At 36.5% G+C, this 20,526-nt stretch overlaps 1 protein-coding gene across 11 annotated transcripts in view; it reads right to left on the bottom strand.

Moving 5' to 3' along the window:
* DLG2 (discs large MAGUK scaffold protein 2) overlaps nucleotides 1-20,526 on the bottom strand; it is a 1,173,098-nt gene that overhangs the window by 543,534 nt on the left and 609,038 nt on the right. For all 11 annotated transcript variants that reach the window (XM_054725747.1, XM_054725750.1, XM_028128522.2 and 8 more), the window contains one exon: nucleotides 19,082-19,206. In XM_054725747.1, coding sequence (XP_054581722.1) covers nucleotides 19,082-19,206 — 125 coding nt within the window. The remainder of the gene's footprint in view (nucleotides 1-19,081; nucleotides 19,207-20,526) is intronic.

The raw sequence follows: 20,526 nt of genomic DNA, 5'->3' as shown, positions 1-20,526 counted from the left end.
TTGCTCATTGCCTTTTCCGGAGTAGCTGAACACTGAAGTGCTGGAGAAAATCCACGGATGACAGGAGTTGCTATAAATTCATGATCTCTAAACACCCTGGCCTGTTATCCCTCATTTGACAATGACAATCGCTAAACCCTTCCTTTCCTATGCCAGTTCCAGAACATACATTTGCTTCATACTTCCAAGAGAGGAAAAAGAAACCATGTGATGGGAAGTCTCTCAATTTCTTATGCTAGATTTGCATACGTAACTACATGTAAACCCATGTTCTCCTCTCTTCCTGTTACAAGGAAGAACGTGCCCCTTCTGATACCAAAGGCCCATCAATTCACATTTTCTTAAATACTTCACTTGATCATTTATGTCCTACATCTTCTTTATATCCTGCATCTTCAAACCTAGCCTCTCTATTTGTCATTCTCTGAATATTCAAAAATGCTCTGGTATCTCCTATCTTTTGAAAAGCTTCCCATTGAACTAACATCTCCCCTTGGCTACTGTCTTGTCTCTTTCCTCTTCACAAATCAAGTTTATCAAAAGAGCTGTTTTCATACACTCTCTATTCCTTCCTTCCAATCTTCTTTATCCCATTCTAATTTGAGTCCTCTCATAATGTCCCTTCTAAGACAAATATAGAAAATGTTCCCAGTAAAGTCAGTAAACTGGTTTTAGCCCAAGTTAACACAACCTCCTCAGTCCTCATCTTAGTAGATCGCACAACAATGTTAAGGCCAGATGCTCCTCCCTCCCTGAAGCACTCTTCTCCTGGCTTCTGTGACTCTCCTGCTTTTCTTCCTACCACTCTGCGCGCTTGTTTTTAAATCCTCATCTTAGTTCCACTCTAACCTGTTGATTTCCATACTTAAAAATCAAAAGCAAGAACAACAACAAAACAACTTATGCCCTGTTTTGCATGCTTTATTGTTGACCTCTAATTTTTTCATTATAAATTTAAATAATAACAAAATATAAAATTTCTGGCCTATTGTGAATTGTAAAATTTTACTTTAAACTGTTACATCTTTATTTCAAATGTAGATAGTGGAATGTAAATATATACTGCTTTGAAATCTATGCTCACCAACTTAAAATGTAAATTAAGATGTTTTTGAGCAGTTGGAAATTTTATATTGTTGCTCTTTCCTCCTTGAACTTATATTTTATTTCACTTCCACTCTTATCCTCATATATTTTATGTTAGAATTTCCTATATGGATGTCATTGAAACATACTTATATATGGATGTCATTGAAACATACTTATATGAAACAGAAGTGTGGGTAAAAAAATCAATCTAGGATTATTTTCAAACTTTCAAAGACATGAAAATCTAAATGTTAAACATCTTCATGTGGACTGAGTTATTATGATGATTATTAACCATACATGTTGGTCAGAATAACCTAAACATATTATGAATTTCAATTTATAACTCTAAAATAATAAAAACAGAATTGTATTGGGGATTTGTTTTTAATGGGTTGAGTAGCGCTTTCTCAGATTAGTTAATGTTTCCATTGACAACTATGAATTAAGGTTAGAATGAGACAATATTCCAAATTTCTATTTTTCATTTATACAAATGTAAATGCTGAAAAACTTGCTTATACAAACAAGTGGATCAGAATGGGAAGAGAATTTTGAATTACTTCCAAGTTATATGCCCCAAATCCTGTGATATAAATGTAAATGCTGAAAAAACTTGTTCATAGAAACAAGTGGATGGGAATGAAAAACGAATTTTGAATTCCTTCCAAATTCTGTGATTGAAACTATTTTAATAATCAACTAGATGATGATTGGTTTTCAATTTTATTAAGAACAAATAATGGAAAACCATGACTTATAAAAAAGATTAATTACCCATTCATTAGAATAACTGGCTTTCTCATCCTGGACAACAATATTTCAGATTATTATTTATGCCTAGCAGTAAAGTATTACTGCTAAATAAGTAGTAGGATAGTACTACTAGTAAATAGTAAATAATAGTAAGTAGTAATTGCAGTCATAGTAGGATTGGGAATAGGTCAGACATATGCCTATGATTCGTAAAGTTGGAGAAGAGCAATTATAAATTGAAACATGGAAAAGAAGAATTAGTATGAAGCTTCAGGTGGCTTCTTGGGCAAATCAAAATAAAGATCTGAAATAAAGATCTGAAAAGTGAGTCCCACAAACTTATCCATGTACTTCTGGGTGTATGCATTATTCAATTTTAAAATCTATGGTCTAACCTACATCAAAATGTTTGAATAATTCAAGACTTAGTCATAAACCCTCTTCTCTTTTTATTTTATATGTTTTCAAGGTAATCTCTTAATTGATTTGGCTTGAAAATTTCACAATTATGTCCCTAGCCAGATCTCTCAGAGTTTTGATCTGTATGTTCAGCTGCCTATTTGACATCTCCACTGGAATTCTTCATAGGCATCTCAAACTTAACATTGTCCAAAATAAAACTTACATTCCAATTTTGCATCTTCATCAGTCTTTGCAATTGTTATGCTCCATAGATCAAAGTCATCCTTTGCTAATTCTACTAGATGGTGAAATTAAGGGTATGGCACACCCAGTAACTGATATGGGGGTCCAGGATAGAGAAGACAGTGATGCTTATTTTAAAGAAACATTTCCCCAACATCCCACTCCAATTAATCATGAAGCTTCATCAGGTTTACTCCTTAAGTATATTTTAAAATCTGTCCACTTCTCCCAGTCTTTTTGTCAGCTTCCAGTCCAAGCTCTCATCCTTTATCACCTGAATTACTGCAATAGCTTCTTAGGCTGCGCTCCCTGCAGGCATTCTTGTCCACCAACCCAGATTCCCACAGCAGAGTGATCTTCATAGACAACAATTTAATTCACTCATTTTTCTCACTGAAACATTCAAAGTTTTATATTGCTTTTAGAAGGATAAAGAACAAATTACTTACTATGACATCCAAGGTTCTCTCTGCCCGATTTCTCATGTTCACCTCCCCATTTTCATCTGTGCCTGTCCATCCCCTCACCAGATCTAGTCCCAGTGGCCTCTTCTCTATTCCTCCGCAGGCCTTTGGGCAAGTTTTCTCTGCCTGAAAACTCCTCCAGCCCTTTTCACTTGGCTCGCCAATGCTCTTTATACCTCAGCTTAAACCTCTTATACCTGCCTACAAGGCTTCCCTTGCATGCCCTAGTCTAGGTTAGTTCATGCTATTACCACCTTTCAGTTTATGTACTTTCCTTTCATAGCCCTCATTTTAACTCTGTATTTCTTTAGTCCTCTACTGAACTGAAGGCTTCACAAAGACACAGATGCTATTTTCCTTGTTTTCCTGCTTTATTCCCAGCTCCAAGTATCTGGTACATGGCAGAATGCTCAATAAATATTTATTGGACAAATGGATACAAAGTCTGAGAGTAAAATGGAAGACTCAGTGTCAGTTAATAAATACTTGCTTTACTCATTATGTTTGTTGCTTCACTTAATTTTCCAATTTCAGTGACTTGTTATAGGAGTAGATAACAGTGACATCAGCTCACTCAAGGTTTCTTATCCCACTACATTGAAAATCCTGAGACTAGTTCCTCTCACTCCCCACACTCACACAAAAGTGGCTCTGCTCATTCCCCTTTCAAACCTAAATTTGCATGTTTATTTAAAAAATTAAATATTTTTTATTGATTTCAGAAAGTAAGAGAGAGAGAGAGAGAGAGAGAGAGAGAGAGAGAGAGAGAGAGAGAGAGAGAGAAACATCAATGATGAGAGAGAATCATTGATCGGCTGCCTCTTGCACTCCTCACACTGGGGATTAAGCCACAACATAGGCATGTGCCCTAACTGGGAATCGAATCATGACCTCCTGGTTCATAGGTCGATGCTCAACAACTAAGCCATGCCAGCCAGGCTAGATCTGCATGTTTGATGGCTTGATCCAAATGGCAGGGAAGTTGGAATGCAGACTATATGAGTTTATGGCATAGAATGCATCTCTGGTACTCTCACACCCAGCCCGATAATTAATCAAAAGGATGTCTTTGAATGAAGCTACACAATATATGAGATTTTACAATAATATATACTGGGAAAATAAATATTACAAGAGCTTATTTGTGTTTTAACACATACATGAACAGAGTAAAAAGCAAACACTCCATTCTTTAATTCATTGTTTTCTAAAAGAAAGCATTGCTGCCAGGCCAGAGAGGTTCAGTGGTTGAGCGTCAACCTAGGAACCAGGAAGTCACGGTTCAATTCCCGGTCAGGTTACATGCCCAGATTGCAGGCTTGACCCCCAGTGTGGGGTGTGCAGGAGGCAGCCGATCAATGATTCTCTTTCTTCATTGATGTTTTTCTATCTCTCTCTTCCTATTCCTTCCTCTCTGAAATCAATAAAAAGATATTAAAACAAAAAAGAAAGCATTGCTCTTTTTTGCTCCCTAATGTCTGCCTTTTTTTTTTTTTTTTAGTAATTTACTGCTAAATTAGATTGTAATATTTAAAGATGTTAATGGAGGGTAAGAGTAGAGGGGAAGTTAGATCAATATTTTAATTAGTACAGGGTATTGTGAATTATAAACTGGGGCCCTAATATCTGTGTTCTAAATACAAAACTAACTTACACAGCTAAAAATGGTTTGGGCTGATTTCAGATAATAGGTAGTTCTTTACAAACCAATTAGAGGTCACTTGCCTGAGGTTGACTTGTAAATTGTTTTAACTCAGAATATTGCGGTAACACTGATACTGCATGTTAATATCTCTTTGGAAGCTTGTTTTTCCCCAGTAAACACTGTTATTCTTAATCCATTCATTTGTAGTGTCAAAGCAGACTACTGGTCTATACTAGTAAATGTTAAAACCAAAAAAGTAATAAGTACTACTGGAGCCAGTTTTCACACATTTCAAACCCAGAAATGTGTAATTTGCAATGGGATAGTTAATCTGTTTATTTTCCCTAATATCTCTCAGATTTTCTAATCCTTTCCACAAAGTTGTTCAGTAGAGTGTAATCAGCAACATAAATGCCCAAAAATAGGGTAAAAGCTACATAGTGTTACACTGATATGACATGAAACTGCAGATATTTAAACTAATGTTTGCAAAGTATTTTGGTTGTAAAGAAATGCCTGTTGCCGAAACCGGTTTGGCTCAGTGGATAGAGCGTCGGCCTGCGGACTCAAGGGTCCCAGGTTCGATTCCGGTCAAGGGCATGTACCTTGGTTGCGGGCACATCCCCAGTAGGGGTTGTGCAAGAGGCAGCTGATTGATGTTTCTAACTCTCTATCCCTCTCTCTTCCTCTCTGTAGAAAAATCAATAAAATATATATTAAAAAAAAAAAAAAAGAAAAGAAAAGAAATGCCTGTTGTAATATTAACTAAAAAAGGCAGATTGAAGAGTTCAGCTATATAAAAACCTGTCCTGAATATGAAAGCATGTAATAAATAGATATTTTGGTAATGGGATTATGAATGATGCTGATTTACTTTATAAAAGACTATATTTACCATTTTTTAAAACTGAACATGCATTACTTTCTTTTTAAAAAAATCTTTACTGTTGAAAGTATTACATATTTCCCATTTTTCCCCCATTGACCCCCTCACACCCTACTCCAGGCCTTTACCACCCTATTGTCTGTGTCCATGGGTTATGCATATATGCATACAAGTTCTTTGGTTGATCTCTTCCCACCCACCTGCCCATCTTCCCCTGCCTTCCCTCTGAGATTCTGCAGCCTGTCTAGAACTATATTATCTTCAAAGAAAAAATTATTTATCTTTATCATTTCTTTCATAGATCACATGGTGACTAGACCTTCAGTCCACACTGATCAGTCACTTACTAAACACTGGAAAGAATCTGAGTGTCACTTAGGTATTTTTGAATTTTTAACACTGTCAGGGGATGTTGGTAGGACTCTGTGTTCATAGATCCTTAAGTATACATTCAGTTATTGATCTGAAGACAATCTTAGCTATGTGCTGTGGTGGGGAGAACATGGATTTAGGAATCAAACAGATTGGGTTAGAATTTTGGTTCAGCCACTTGTAATTTAAGTCGATGAAAATAAGCTTAATAAATGGCAGCTCTTATCAGTTCTAAGGGTCTAAATATTAAGCCAATTTGCAATGATCTGATGCTTGCACAAATCTAACCACATTAGGCCTTTCTAAATAATGATATGATTTATAACTATTCAGTAAAACCATTCTATTATGAGTAAGGGACAGTGTTAGATGTCATAGGAGAAATAATGAATAAATAATATGAAATTTCTGTTTCCTTTCTTCAGATAAAGTTGTCAAGAAAATAACTAGGTCACTTAAAGCAAATAAACAAATTCTTATCAGACCAAAAAAAAAAAAAAAGCAACAAAAAACGTATTTCCTGGAAATTGAGTTGAAGGCAACAATGATTATCATAAAACTTAACATGAGAAATTCTAAAAGCCAAGTACTCTACCAATAACATACATATATTATTAATTTTATTTTTACTGGGCCTTAAAACTCAGTGAATATATTTCCTTTATTGTACCTGCCAATAAACTTTTAAAGGATTAATATTTACAAATGAGTACTTCGTGTGGAGTCAGCAAGTGGAGGCGATCACTTAAGGGCCGTGGTCGGCAAACTGCGGCTCGCGAGCCACATTCGGCTCTTTGGCCCCTTGAGTGTGGCTCTTCCACAAATTACCATGGCCTGGGTGAGTCTATTTTGAAGAAGTGGTGTTAGAAGAAGTTTAAGTTTAAAAAATTTGGCTCTCAAAAGAAATTTCAATTGTTGTACTGTTGATGTTTGGCTCTGTTGACTAATGAGTTTGCTGACCACTGACTTAGGGTCTACTCCCTTCTCCCAGAACAGACATACTCCAGAATTCCATGACTGCAGCCCACTTCAGTGGCTGTGTGGACCTCTTTCTCAAGTTCACATTCTTAAGGGTTAATGATACAGGATTTATGTACAACCAAAGGCACACAAGTGTTCAAAGAACAACTATTTGCAGAGGGTGTGGATGAAGCTTGGATGTACCCCACCCCCCCCCCCCCCCCCCCCCCCGCAACTTCTCCTCATGGCGCAGGAGGGAGCTGGAAGAAGAAAGATGTGATGGGGAAGGGACTGCTGGAGTCTGCTCTCCCTATGCTGACATTTCCTGGTGCAGAACTCTAACATTTCTAAATTCTAACCTGGCTTTCCAGCCTCAGCTTCCTCTAGGAAACTGATGTGCAATGTACAGAGGTGGGTGTGGAAGGGTGTGTGGAAGGGTGGAGGGATATCTTGAGAGTAAAGGTTGCCTGGCTTGGACAAGGCAGGGTAAAACCTGCCACAGCCCCTGCATAGGAGTTGAATTAATATTAAGTATCTCTAACATCTTTATTATTTTGACATCTAAATATTAAGCCAATTTGCAATGATCTGATGCTTGCACAAATCTAACCACATTAGGCCTTTCTAAATAATGATATGATTTATAACTGTTCAGTAAAACCATTCTTGAAAATAATAGGTATTTCCATTGAACTAGAAACCAGGAGATAATTTGAAGCTTCCCCCCTACCCTCCGTCCTCTTCTCCCAAACCATTTTGCTTTGGTCTAGTTTCCAAAGAGCTAATTTGCTAAAATCAATATGGAATATAGTTTCAGAATATTAGAATGACAACATGCCTTCTTGGGAGACTATCAGAAATAAATAATAACACATACCTTATCAGCATTTAAAACTCTGATCAGCTCTTTGGTTATTAGGAATGTAATGAAGATTTGCATCTTCTCCGAGGTTCAGATTTAATCATAACAAAGGGTTGATTTCCTGGCTGTGATAATAGCATACCTGAACATCTCAGACTGTTCACAAAAGTAAAATGATCAGAATTTGATTTTAAAACTAAAAATTCCCAAATGATTCTCTAGCGTACTCATTTTATGGAGAAAGATGCTAAGACTAAGAAGGATGTGTAACTGTCTCAAGGTCTCATTGCTGGTTAGTGGCAAAGATCCCTAGGTCTCTGTCTTATCTTCACTAGAGCAGTTCAGCTTATTAACTTTCAGTCTGAACTGTAAATTTGAGTCTATACCTATGCCAGAAATTGGTCCCTACACGCAAAGCACTGGCTGGGATTAAATCAGAATATTTACATCCGCATGCAGCCAATCTTAAGGGAAATGAACCATCACATCTATGTCTTAACAATCCTATTGTGCCTTTGCCAGGAATCAAAATATAATTTTTTTCCTTATGTATATTTGGATAACTGGACTTATAAAACTCAGTTTAAATAAATTCTCTTAAATTTCAATGCACTTCAGTGATTTGTTTCTGGCTTTTGTTGTTGCTGTTAATCCTTATCCAAGAATAATTTTTACATTTATTTATTTTATTTTTTTAAAGGGAGTGGAAGGTAGGGAGGCAGTAGGGTAGAGAGAGAGACAGAGAGAGAAACATCGATATGATAGAAACACAGTGATTGGTTGTCTCCTGCCTGTGCCCTGTCCAGGCCTGGGGATCACACCTGCAACCCAGGTACATACCCTTAATGGGGAATCGACTTGTGACTCTTTGGTACACAGGCCAGTGCTCCAACTACTGAGACACACAGGCTGGGACTTGTTTCTAATTTTTGAAAATATAAACTTTACTCAGAATCATTTTTATAAGTTGTTGATATTTTAGCATCTGGAAGAGAGGTCATATATCTGCTAGTTTGCCTAGGAAATGGAAGCATGGTATAATATTTGCCTACTTTAAATATTACTCAGATCATAAAGGCATGGAGCCCGAACTGAAGGTATTCTCTACTTGGTGAACAGATTCAACAACTTTCCTAAATAATGGAACTTCAAATGAATTATATCGGTAACTTGACAGCAATACAAAGAAGTTGTGAGCTTTCTGAAACTAGAAAATGATATCCCTCAGATTTGTAAATAAGAATGAATATCTTATTTGTAAATAAGAATGAATATCCAGAAAAGAATGACTGGATATATTTATAACAGTGATTTTTAACATATTCTTAGAGTTGTGAAATCATTAGCACAATTTTATTTTAAGACATTTTCATCATGTCCCAAAGAAATCCCATACTCATTACCAGGCCCTGAAAAACATTACTCTACTTTCTATCTTTATGGATTTCTGCATTCTGGACATTTCATAAAAATAAAATTGCACAACATGTGACCTTTTATATCTGGCTTCTCTCACTCAGAATATTATTTCTCAGATTCATCTATGATGCATCAGTCCTTTTCATGGTAGAATAATAGTCCATTGTATGCCTATATGACAATTTATGCATTCATCTGTTGATGGAAATTTAGGTTGTTTATGGCTATTATAAATAATGTTGCTATAGACATTCATATACAAATGTTTTGTATGTGGTCATATGTTTTCAATACTCTTTGGATGTATAACTAGGAGTAGAATTGTCGCTCATGTGGTAACTCTTAAATTTTGAGGAACTGTTTTCCATAGTGCCTATATTATTTTATCTTCTCACAGCAGTGAATGGGGGTTGTGATTTCTCCACATCTGGCTAACATTTGTTATTATCTAGTTTTTGAATTATAGCCACCATATTGAATGTGAAGTGGTATCTCATTGTTATTTTGATTTTCAGCTTATTAATGAATATTGATGTTGAACATCTTTTTATGTGATTGGTGGTCATTTGCATATCATCTTTAAAAATATCTATTGAAATCTGTGGTAGGTAAAAAATGCCTCCCCCCCCTTTCAGGAAGTTCAAGTCTTTACCTTTGACCTGTGAATGTTATATTATAGGCCAAAGAGACTTTACAAAAAGAAGGAGTTAAATAAAGAACCTTGTGATGGAGAGATTATCCTGGATCATCTGCATGAGTCCAATGTAATCAACAGAGTCCTTATAGGAGGCAGAAGAGTTACATTCAGAGAAAGAATATGATGACAGAGCAAAGGTTGGACTGATGCTCTTTGAAAAAGAAGACTTATGAGCCAAGAAATTCAGGTGCCTTAAAACAGCTAAGACAAGGCAAGCAAATTGATTCTCCCATGAATTATCTGGAACCACCCTGTCAAGATCTTGAATTAATTCCAGTTAAGGCTGATTTTAGATTTCTGACCTATAGAACAATAAGATAAATTTGTGTCACTAAGTTTGTAGTAATGTGTTACAGCAGCAATAAGAAACTAATACAAAATATTTTGCTGATTTTTAAATTAGGTTATTTCACTTTTTATTGTTGAGTTGTAAAAATTTTTTATATATTCTGGATACAAGTTTCTTATTAGATATATTACTGCAATTTTTTTTCCCATTCTGTGGGTTATTTTTTATTTTCTTGATGATATACTTATTTTTTTTTTAAAAAGAGTGTGTGTGTGTGTGGGAGAGAGAGAGAGAGAGAGAGAGAGAGAGAGAGAGAGAGAGAGAGAGAGAGATACTGACTTGTTGCCTCTTGCATGTGCCCTGACTGGGGCCAGGAATGGAACCTGCAACCCAGATACATGCCCTTCACCAGGAATTGAACCCAAGACCCTTTGGTCCATCGGCTTACGTTCTAACTACTGAGAAAAACTGGCCAGAGCTTGATGTCCTTTGAGACATAAATGTTTTACTTTTTATGAAATTTGATTTATCTGTTTTTTCTTTTGTTCTTGTGCTTAAAATAAAGATTTAAAAATATGTTTCTATTTATTTTAGAGAGAAAGGAAGGGAGCTAGAGAGAGAGGGAAAAAGCACTGATCAGCTGTCCCCTGCAGGCCCATAGTGGGGATACACATAGCCTGCAACCTGGGCATGTGCCCTGACTGGGAAATGAAGTAGTAACCTCTTGGTGCACTGTACCACACCCAAATAACTAAGCCTCACTGGCCAGGGTTGTTCTTGTGCTTTCGGTGTCAAATCAAGAAACTATTGCCTAATCCAGAGTCCTGAAGATTTACTCCTATGTTTTCTTCTAAGAGTTTTATAGTTTTAACTTACATTTAGGTTTGTGATATACATTAGGTTAATTTTTGTGTGTGATATGAGGTAGGGTCCCATCTTAATTCTTTTGCATGTACATATTCAGAAGTCCTGGCACAATTTGTTTAAAAAAACGGGGTGGGGGGAAGTTTATTTGCCATAAGACTATTCCATTTAACCCATAGAAGGATTCCTCTGTTTAGATTACATAAGAGTTGACCAAAATAGGAAAACTGTTGTAGATGCTTTTCCAGCGATGACTGTACGTGGGTGCCTGGTGTTCTACCAGATGCATAGCTGAAATTATTCTTGTTTAGTAATTTTCCTGTGTAGTTCTAAATTGTTGGGAACTTGTCATTACCAGTCACCATGGAACCGCTTGCTAAGTTATTTTTTTCTTCTCAAAGCAGAATGTCAACACATTTAGAGCTGATATTGATGGAGAAAATTAAAGGACAGAAAGCTGTTCCCTCTCATCTCTTTTCATTCTTGTGGGCAGAGATGGAAGGAAATAATCCATAAGAATAAGTCCACTGGTATCCCAACCATACATTTTTCTAAGGAGGGTGTTCTTGTAATTCGCACTGCATAATGAAGTCCCTTCTCATGAAGAAACTAGAGGCCCGATGCATGAAATTCATGCAAGGGGCTCGGCCCTTGCAGCCCTGGCTGCCTTGGCCGGCCCTCGCAGCTTGGCATAGTCCAGAAGGTTGTTCGGACGGTCATCCGGAAGGATGTCCGGATGGTGGTTCTGCTGTTTGGTCTAATTAGCATATTAGCTCTTGATTATATAGGATTGTTCATGTCAGCAGTTGGGCTTATGTGCTGCTTTGGCCTCAAAACAAGGATGAAAAAAAAGTTCAAGTGGCTTTGAAGACACTGAGAGTTTCTGTCTTCCAATGGAAAATGTAGCATGATCACAGTCGTTTGTTGCAAGAATCACTTGGGTTGCAGTGGAAACTGACAGGTTGGATTTGGTGACTCATGGGGTTTTCGTTTGCAAACATCCAAACTCATGAATGTTCAATGTGAAGAGGACTTCCACGGACTTAGCCATCTCATGCTGTTTCACTAACTGAGAATCTTTTATTTCCTTAAACAATCTGAAAGTGAGGCTTGGGCATAAGTTTCACACTATGATGCTAGGTAGCTGCTCCCTTTCTTCTGCTTGGTGCTTTTCATCGGCACAGACAATGTTTGAGCTTAAGATTGCCTTCTCCATTTTCAAGTTGTGTGAGGTCTTCAGCTACTGATGATCACCAATCATTTCTCTACTTCTTTCCCTTTCCTCTGTCTCTTTTCTTTCACCCCTTCTCTTTCTCCTCATGTTCTTATTTTAAAATCACTAGAGAGTTAATGGATATAAATTATTAAAAAATCAAAAGAGTAAACTGCCAAATGACAGCCAAAAGGGCAATGGAGTAGTTTATACACAGAGATTGTATTCTTAAAACATTGGTCCTTGACCTCTCATCTTTGATCAGTATAGTGAAACCTCAGTGTGATAAGTATTATTTGAAATCAACATGTATGTTATCTTGTCTTTCATAAGGACAAATCCAACCTTACCTGTAAACAGACATAGAAGGAATTACTGAAGCAGTGGACTTAGAGGAAACTTGTTTTTTCCATCTTGTCTGGGAGTAGAAATGATTGTGCTGAGGGCCAAGAGATTAAATTGTGTCCCTTGTCAGGAAATTGGCAAGCAGCCGTCTTTTCTGCCTGCTCCTACACGCTGCCTTTGTGCTGTGGATGGGCTTAATAAATGCGCTGTGGTGTAAATGTCACTGCTGCATCACCAGGTGGAGGTTGTCATGTGATAGCTCTTCCCCAGGATGACAGGCCAATATTGGTCCTCAGCAATCCAGGGACTTGAAGCTGCACAGAGGGCATTTTTATGGTTGATTCAAAAGCAGAAATAAAAATCATTCTTTAAGGCATGGAAATATATCCATTTTCCTCTGGAAGAAAACATAGTGTTCTTTTAAAAATGTTCCTACTTTAAAGGTAGGTAATGCTATCAAATTTGAATGACTATTTCTGGAATAAAAACTATAAATGACAGTAACCTTTTCATTCTATCTTTTTAAAAAAAATTATCTTTATTGTCTTAGTAACATTTTTTAAAAGTTCAATCTTACTGTTAATGAATAAAAAAAGTAAAGCAAAGAAATATACCATTGTTTCCCTTGGTAAACAGCTCAGAATTATATATATGTAATCCCATGCAATACTGACAACATATAATAAAAGAGGCCCAATTCAAAATTATTGGTGGATGTAGAATTTGGTACAATATTTTTGGAAAGAAATTTAGCAATATGTGTAAAAATTCTTTAAAAGGCTCATATTTTTGGTTCAGAAATTTTACTACTAGAAATATATCCTAAAGAAATGAAGAGAAACAGTGTCTTCCAAAAGAGTGCCAGTTATTAAAAACTATAGTCCCATTGCATGAAGATTCATGCAAGAATAGGCTTTCCTGCCCCTGGCTTTGCTCCAAGCCGCATGGGAGCCTTTGCTAGTCTTCACTCCTAGCCTCAGCAGAGAAGCCAAGCCTCTTCAGTCTTCAGTCTTCTTCAATCTTCTTCAGTCTTCAGTCTTTGCTCTGTGCCAGTGTATGCAAATTAGCCTGCCAGCTTTGTTGGGTTAATTTGCATACTCACTCCTGATTGGCTAGTGGGCATCGCAGATACATGGTCAATTTGCATATTTCTCTTTTATTAGTGTAGATCAGTGGTTCTCAACCTTTTTAATGCTGTGACCCTTTAATACAGTCCCTCATTTTGTGGTGACCCCCAACCATAAAATTATTTTCGTTGCTACTTCATAACTGTAATTTTGCTACTGTTAATGAATCATAATGTAAATACCTGTGTTTTCTGATGGTCTTATGCTCTCAGCAGCGGTTCTCATCCTGTGTGTCGCGACCCACAGGTTGAGAACCGCTATCAGGGTTGCCTAAGACCACCGGAAAACACAGATATTTACGTTATGATTCATAACAGTAGCAAAATTATAGTTATGAAGTAGCAATGAAAATAATTTTATGGTTGGGGGTCACCACAACATGAGGAACTGTATTAAAGGGTCACAGCATTAAAAAGTTCGAGAACCACTGGTGTAGATGTTAAGAAAATAAAAATACCTTAAATTCCTAACAATGGGAATAGTAAATATATTATTAAACAGCAATTAAAATATTTATAAAAGTTTTTTAATGACATAGGGAAATATTTATGAAATAAGTTTATAAGAAGTTAAACAAATGTTAAATATTAGAGCATAAGCTAAACTAAATAAAAAGCAAAATAGCAAAAACAAATAGCGGAAATAAATGTACAAAATATGTTAATAGTCATTGACTCTATTTAATGTAAAAATCAATGTGTTGAGTTTTGTGTAGTTTGTCTACTTTTCTGCATTTTATACATATGTTAAAAGGACAATTATTATATCCATAAACACATGCACAAGGAGTTATATTTTTTAAAAAAAGGTTGCATGGGAAAAAGACCACTTTGAGAAATTCATCCAAATCACCATATGCTCTCTTAGCTTTCATCTTACATTTCTCCTCAGGCTCTGGCTCTCTCCCTTATGCCAGCTTAGTCTCTCATCTTCAGCCACCACATGTAAAAACACATCTCAACTAGTCCCTGTGTCTGTTGCCCCTCATCTTGGGGCACTGCTTTCTTCCCTATTTCTGACCTTGGTCCCCTCCCCCCTTTTTTCCACACTATTTTTGCTTCCAGGTGTCTGAAGGGCCTGAGACTAGTCATAAGGCCTGACCAGTGTTTCTGAGGTTTAGAGTATGGTAGTACTGGCAGCAGCTTTAATGGGCAAACCAGTCTGCAGCCCAGCCATAAGTGAATTTCAGGGTCCAGAATTTCATGGTGTTCCATATTAGTTTTTTATTTCTGTGTAACAAATCACCACACATTTAATGTCTGAAACAACATATATTTAGTAGTTCAGCATTTCAGTGGGACAGGAGTCTGAGGACAGCTTAGTAAAGTCCTCTACTCTGGGTCCCACAAGGCTCCAGTCAAGGCGTCACTTGCATATATTTCTTTTGGGAGCTCAGCGTCCTCCTCTGAGCTCAAGTGGCTATTGGAAGAATTCAGCTATATGACTGCCAATTCCCATCATGCCAGCTGTGGACTGCTGTCAGCTCCTACAGGACTTGGGACTGCTCTCAGCTCCTCTCAGGTACTTCCCATGTGGCTCTTTCCATAGGTTTTCTCACAGCATGGAAGTTTGCTTTATCCAGGCCAGTAAGACCATCTGTTTGCCTTTAAAGTTCTCACTGGGTTAGCTCGGGCCAACACAGGATAATCTCCCTGTTGACTAACTCAAAATCAACTGGTTAGAGACCTCAATTACATCTGTGGGAAATCTCTTTTCCCAAATAAAGTAATATTACCACAGAAGAGATATCCCATTACACTCAAAAGCTCTGCCCACACTCAAGGGGAAGGAATTAGAAAAGGATGTGGGTCACTGGGGATCATCATAGAATTCTGTCTATCGTAAGGGTACCTTCCTGGCTATCATAGACTTGAGGCTCAAGTTCAGTATTCTGCACACTGAGTTGTGTTGATGGCCTATGAATTTTACACAACTCCTTCATATTTATGATTTTATTTAACCCTTACCTCAGCTTCTAGAGAAATATGCTCCTCTCTCCAATTTATCAGTGAGGAAACTTGAGGAAAGAGAGCTTAAAAAGAAGTCCAAGTTCACACAGCTAGAAAATAGAACTTGAAACCCAGATCCTCTGACTCTAAATAGTATACGCTTTCTCCAACATCACTTTTCTGGAGCAATCACTGAGACAGACCTGAGTTCAGTTTGGAGCCTCATCTAATTAGGGAGAAAGTCACCTCTCACCTCATCTGGGTCTGTAGTACAACATAGAACTTAAGGACAAAATCATTAGAGCCAGACTGCCTGGGTTCAAATTCTGCCTCCAACATTTACAAGCAGTACAATCCTGTGCAAGTTACTTAATTTTTTAGTTCCCCAATGATCTTACCTAAAAATGGGAATAATGAAAGTATAAGTCTAATTGAGGTGTTGTAGATTTTAAATGAGTTAATGTCAGAAAAGTATTTGGCACATTGAAGCACTATATTGGTCTTGGCTGTTATTATTATTGATCTGACTATTATATTTTGACTAATGTAGAGTCCGGAATACTACTCTACATTGAAGCAACCCATCACCTCACTTTTCTGGGCTTTAGCTTATCTGTAATTTTTAATATTATTTAATTGTCAAAAATGTAATTTATAATGGAAAGGATACATTTAAAAGTTTTAAAAGTCTATAACCCACAGGAAAGACCAAAGAACTAGTTAAGTAAAAAACCTAAGTTTTGTGTATTTACTTTTTTTAAAATGAGGAAAACACTGCAGATTCAGTTGACTGTAGAAAATTGAGAATAAAAACATAGAAACATTTTTAGTATCGTATCAATTTTTAAATGGGCTTTAATTCCATATTATGACCAAGAGAAAAAGAGATGTAGTAAACAGATAGGAACAGGAAGCTGAGGGAAAGACATAGGGGATGAAAGGAACCTGAAAATTAGAAAGGATAAGATGAAAGGGAATAGAACACCATAGAGAAAAAGAGAAAGACACTGAGGCAAGAGCAGAAAAAAAAAAGTCTACTGAGAGACAGAGATGGAAATAAGAAAAAGGGGAAATATTGATAAAATTTATTGAGCCAATACAAAGACCAATGGATAGAGGTCACAAGGATGAAAATTGTGGCTCAGTAGAAAAATAACAAATTTTATAATGATTAGAGTTTTCCCTTAACATTGTGAAAACTTTACCTTTGGGAGTTTTTAGGCAGAGACCACATGATATAGGGGATTCTACTATTAAATGAGAGATCAGAGAGTACGTAAGTGACATCTGGGACTAGTTTTTGTATGTATGCAAAGCTAGCTGAATGATCTTCTAAAAGTCTTTAAGCCTAAATTTCCCGAGTCCATATTATAATAGCCATAATAATAGTACATATTGTTGTCAGTATAGATGGTTGTGTGTCTGTGTTTATCTATATTTTATTTATTTCTATCTATCTATCTATCTATCTATCATCTATCTATCTATCTATCTATCTATCTATCTATCTATCTATCTATCATCTATCTATCTTAGCATAATGCCCCACATGTGAAAAAGCTGAATAAATATAGGCTATCATCATGTGCATTCTCTTTACAACTATAGAATGCTGCTTCCAGAACAGCAGAACCTTTTATCTCTGTAGGCATACTATGGTCACCCATGCTAGCAGGCAAAGAATGGTGGCACTCTCAGAGATGCCACTTTCCATTCTTAACTGTAGGCAAAGCACGTAACATAGAGTACAAATTCATGATTGTGGCCCATCGATTTCTGAATGATCCTCTAACAGCTCTATTCCTAAACCTTTGTAATGGAGCTTATCCAGCATCCAGTATTAGCAAATCCAATCCCCATCATGGCTCACAGAATGACACAGCATCTATTTCAAATTGTTCACTCTGTAGCATGGATATTTCCTCACTCAGAAATTAATTCCTCAAATCAGCCTGAAAATCCTATTGTCAAAAAGCATGTGTTTCCTGAGAGTCACTCATTTATTTTTTTGTTGAGAGGAGATGCAGATGTACCTGAAAAAACAATTGCGATTCTCTTCTACAAGCTGCAAAGAAGCAGCTGTCAAAAGTAATCACTTCATCAGAAGAATTGAGTAGAGTACAAAAGTGTCCTTAGCTGCTTTACAAGGAAAACAGTAAGCTCGCTTACTTATGCTAAATGGAGAAACAGACTGAGGAAGGCCAACAAAGCTTACATTGCTGCTACTTGGGTCATTGTCCTCACAGCGGCTCCATGCAAGCTAAAGCTATACTTAAAAGGACTTTGCTTGTGCCACCCTCCCCCCTCATTAATTTACCCTCCTCCTTCCTCTTCTCATTTATTTCACTCATTCATTCATTCATTCATTCAAAAACTCATTCTTTCAGCAAGAATTTATTGATCCACTTTTATATATAACTGCCTTGTCTGAGAGGATTTACAATCTGGTAGAGGCGCTAAAATAACATGAGGACATTTTCTTCCCAAGGAAATGTCTCCTAATTGTCTCCAATCCACAATCTCTTGTTGTTAGTGTTTTGACCTCAGATAGAATTTTATTTTATTTACCAATTGCCCCATCTGGGTAATTCTTAATCCCCCAATTAGTCTTCAGTTCTTCAAAGAGAGGGGGCCTGACTCAAGCAGCTACTACTCTCACCTGAGCAGTATCTGGCTCCACTCCATCCAACTACTTAATCTCACCTTGTGGGCATCATCCAAGCCAACTTTGCTTCCCTCTTTGTTGGGACAACTTACTCTTTCTCCCTTTGTTCTTATCCACATTTGTGGGGTTAGTAAAAACTTTATATATATATAATTAATTTCAGAGAGGAAGGAAGAGGGAAAGAGAGATAGAAACATCAATGATGAGAATCATTTATCAACTGCCTTCTGCATACCTCCTGGGGATGGAGCCAGCAACCCAGGCATGTGCACTGACCAGGAATCAACCATGATCTCCTGGTTCATAGGTTGACACTCAACCACTGAGCAACATTGGCCGGGCTTAATTATTTTTTAAGACACAGAAGGGAATCTTCCTTTGCAACAGTTTTATAGATGCTGTCCAAACTCCTACCAAAGACCTTATAAATAGCTTCTGAATCTATAAATGTACAGAGTGTATATAACATTGCATTATTTGCTAATATTACTTAAAATATATTATTTTTCTAGACATTTTATTATTTTCTCATCAGCTCATAGGATTCTTCTGTTCAACCACACTGAAGGCCCCATGGAATAAAAGACATATCCATACACGCTTGTCACAGTGCCTGGACCACTATTGAATATGGTAGCCATCAACAAATTAAATACTACTTGAAATTCAATAAATAATAAGAGATCTGCAAAGTTGTTACAGAAAGCTTACTTTAACAGCTTTCTCTTTGAAGTACAGAACTTTTGTAGAATTACTATTCTCCAAAGGGACAAATGTATCTCACTGATATGGCAGATTTACTTTCCAAACAATTCTAACATTTCAGTTCTTTACCTGAGTCTGCCATCTTCTGCTGCAGCACCTCCAGGTATAATCTTCGTAATAAATATGCCAGGGTCATCTCCAATATGGGGATTATCTGTCCCTCCGGCAATACTGAATCCCAGGCCAGAATTCCCCTGTAGAAACAATAAGTAGATATTAAATGATGTAGCTGTCACCTACACCTAGTCCCCCTTGCACTCTGTGTTATCATCTTACTACTTAAATGGAAATCAGGTGATAACAGTCTTGTGTGCAAAGCTATAAAGTGCACCGTCAGCAGACAAAGGAAGGTCAGGAAAAATACTCAAGTTTGTCTCTGCACCGCAAGCATTCAAGGGCCATATATTTTTGCTTTTAAGAAGTGCTTCCTTTATAGAGCAATTAAAATGATCATTTTAAAGTAGAAAATAAAAGCTTACAAATTGAGGAATATAGAAAGCACAAAAAATTATTACTGTCAATTTTACTAATTATAAATGTGAACAAAGAATGGAAGAAAACGAGTTATATGAAAATATTTGATTTGGTAGCATAGTGAATTTGTGGTATTTACATTTCATTATTGTCAGTATTGTTGCTCTGACCTTGTTTATACATCAAATAACTGTGTTCCTATGTATCAAGAAACTTGGACTTCTGAAGTCAGAGTCCCTTCCATAGTCGTAATAAATGTAAGATACCTTGCAGTTATAGGCAGATTTTTATTTGCAGTAGATATAAAAAAGGAATGCATTAATTCTGCAGCAGGTAAATTTGAATAGTTTATATTCTAATAAAGCTTTCATCTTAAGTGTACATATAACCTTTTGAAATTTGTATGTAAGACAAAGTCTCCCTGAAATTCACAAATCTTCTTACTTACCATATTTCTTAATATATTAAATATATTTCTTTTTTACTTATTTCTTATTTTACATTTTCTTATTTTACATTTCTTATTTTATAGTAGAGGCTTGATGCACGAAATTCTGCAAGGGGCTCAGCCCTCGCAGCCCCATGGCCCCCGCCCACTGGTCATCTGGAAGGTCATTCCAGAAGGTTGTTCCAAGGTCCGGTCTAATTAGCATATTAGCTCTTTATTATATAGGATATTCTTAATTTACATATTTCTTATTTACATATTTCTTAATATCTATCTCCACTGCTATATTGCATTTCCATATTGCATTCAGATTTTTTCCCTAATTTGCATTATATTTTAAATTGTTTCTATACAGCGAGGTAGTATTCATAATTACCCATTTTATTTTATTATTATTTTTATAATTACTCATTTTAAATGACTAAATAATATTTCATCAAGGTCATATACCACCATTTTTTAATAGTCCCCTGTCACTGGATATTTAATTTCTCTATATACTCTTATGACAAAAAGAGCTTACTAAATTTATGATCACTTGATTAAATTCTGCTCTTGGGTAAAAAGAGATAAGTACTAAGAACCAAGTAGT

The sequence above is a fragment of the Eptesicus fuscus genome, chromosome 13 (assembly GCF_027574615.1).
Source record: "Eptesicus fuscus isolate TK198812 chromosome 13, DD_ASM_mEF_20220401, whole genome shotgun sequence".
In the NCBI taxonomy this organism is placed as follows: Eukaryota; Metazoa; Chordata; class Mammalia; order Chiroptera; family Vespertilionidae; genus Eptesicus; species Eptesicus fuscus.
The sequence above is the reverse complement of the archived record's forward strand: the minus strand, read 5'-3'. Positions and strand labels throughout refer to the sequence as shown.